A 1,854-nucleotide genomic window follows, 5' to 3' on the forward strand; every position below is an offset into this window, starting at 1 on the left:
CCGCTCACCTGGGTTGTACCCATCCCCAATTACCATTACCATTACCAACTGCTGTTCTTTCTGTAGTACTGATATTGAAACGACCGACCATTTATTTTTTTCATTGTAATTGCTCTGGTATTTTTGGCAAGATGTTTTTAAATGGTTACAACCTAGTTTTTCGCAGCTGGAAAATTTCTGTCAGAAAGACAATATTTTTGGACTTATACTGGACTGTAAAAATACATCCCTTTTAGTGAACACTGTTGTAATTTTTGGCAAATCATATATACACAAGGCCAAATGTAAAGAAATGTCTCCCAAATTTTGTCTTTTTAATGAGTTTCTAATCTATGTAAAAGCCCTTAAAATAATGGTGTCTCCTATAGCTAAGAAACTTCTCAACATGATTGAAGAACTTTATTTAGCAGTTTTGTAGCCTGTAATCGCCCCTGTTTTCAGTGTTTTGTTTTATTTATATATTGATTTTATTTTATTTATTTTCTCTTTTATCTGTTCTGCACCTATGCCTCTTTATTTAGTATTTGAACACGTATTTGTAACACTGCCTTGTGGTTTGTATAAAACTTTCAATAATAAAAAAAAAGGACACACAACATGTATACATTCATTCATTTTTATTCAGGCAAACACCGATGCTACCTAACTCCAATAAGACCCTTGTATGGGAGGTGGCTACGTTGACTCCGCCCACTTTTACAGACAGGAAAAGTCTGCTCGAAACTCGTCTTCACATTAAAATGAGGACGAAGTGAGAGCTGCAGCTCAGTGTTAACGGTGACGCAGTGTCAACAGAGTCAGTTTAACAACACTTAGTGCCGAACAGCCTCTCACATCAGCTGGAAACACCGGAGGAGGTTGTTAGCTCTCAGTTAGCTTGTCTGGCTAAGGTTTGTTTGTATCGTTTCACGTCGAGGTTGTCACTACTGGTCCCGGTTGTGTAGCTGATCAACTCACCTGACGATGGGATCGAGAGCATCCACGTTACTGCGGGAGGAAGAAATCGAAGAAATCAAGAAGGAAACAGGCTGTGAGTTGTTTGAAGATATCTGTGTTCCTGTTTCAGCTGAAAGTCTTTAAACACTCCTGTGCTGTGCACACAACACGTTGTGTTGTGTTGTGTTTTTGGTGTCCTGTTATCAAGTTTTAGACCTTTTTAATTCTTTCCTTCCCTGTAGTCTCTCACAGCCAGATCACCAGGCTGTACAGCCGCTTCACCAGCCTGGACAAAGGAGAGAACGGGACCCTCAGGTAACAAACACCTGGGCGGGACAGGTGGGACAAACAACTACTGACAGTCATTAAAACCATCGGTTACAGCTTTGTAAACTGATTTTCTGTTTTAGATTTTGGGGGGAAAACAGGAAGTATTTCACATGATGTGTTTGTGCTTAGAGTGTGTGTTGTGTGTGACTGTCAGCTACTACCACAGCTCTGTACAATGACCATCTGTCTGTATCCATGATTCAAACCTCCCAACATGACCAGGACTCATTCTACAACCTCAGTAGTTGTAGGGAACAGTTTTAGTGTTGCTTTGTGAAGATGAGTCCATCCACTGCTTCATGACATGTTGTGTTACTGACAACTGGTGTGGCAAAGCTGGATCCTGTCTCTAACTTAGAGGGGTGGGCCATCAAAAACAATACTTTACTTTAGTATTCACAGTAAAATAAACAGACGGAGTACTTCAGTATTCACAGTAAAATAAACAGACAGAGTACTTCAGTATTCACAGTAAAATAAACAGACACAGTACTTCAGTATTCACAGTAAAATAAACAGACACAGTACTTGAGTATTCACAGTAAAATAAAAAGACACAGTACTTCAGTATTCACAGTAAAATAAACA

The 1,854-nt window shown here is 39.4% G+C and overlaps 1 protein-coding gene across 1 annotated transcript in view; it reads left to right on the forward strand.

Moving 5' to 3' along the window:
* Window positions 1-679: 679 nt before the first annotated feature.
* The window catches only part of chp1 (calcineurin-like EF-hand protein 1), a 27,254-nt gene continuing 26,079 nt past the window's right edge, over window positions 680-1,854 (forward strand). The window contains exons 1-2 of the mRNA XM_014033716.1: window positions 680-1,030; window positions 1,179-1,251. Of these exons, the coding sequence (XP_013889170.1) occupies window positions 964-1,030; window positions 1,179-1,251 (140 nt within the window). The 5' untranslated portion in view covers window positions 680-963. The remainder of the gene's footprint in view (window positions 1,031-1,178; window positions 1,252-1,854) is intronic.

This window comes from Austrofundulus limnaeus, unplaced genomic scaffold (genome assembly GCF_001266775.1).
Source record: "Austrofundulus limnaeus strain Quisiro unplaced genomic scaffold, Austrofundulus_limnaeus-1.0 Scaffold1813, whole genome shotgun sequence".
NCBI classification, from domain to species: domain Eukaryota; kingdom Metazoa; phylum Chordata; class Actinopteri; order Cyprinodontiformes; family Rivulidae; genus Austrofundulus; species Austrofundulus limnaeus.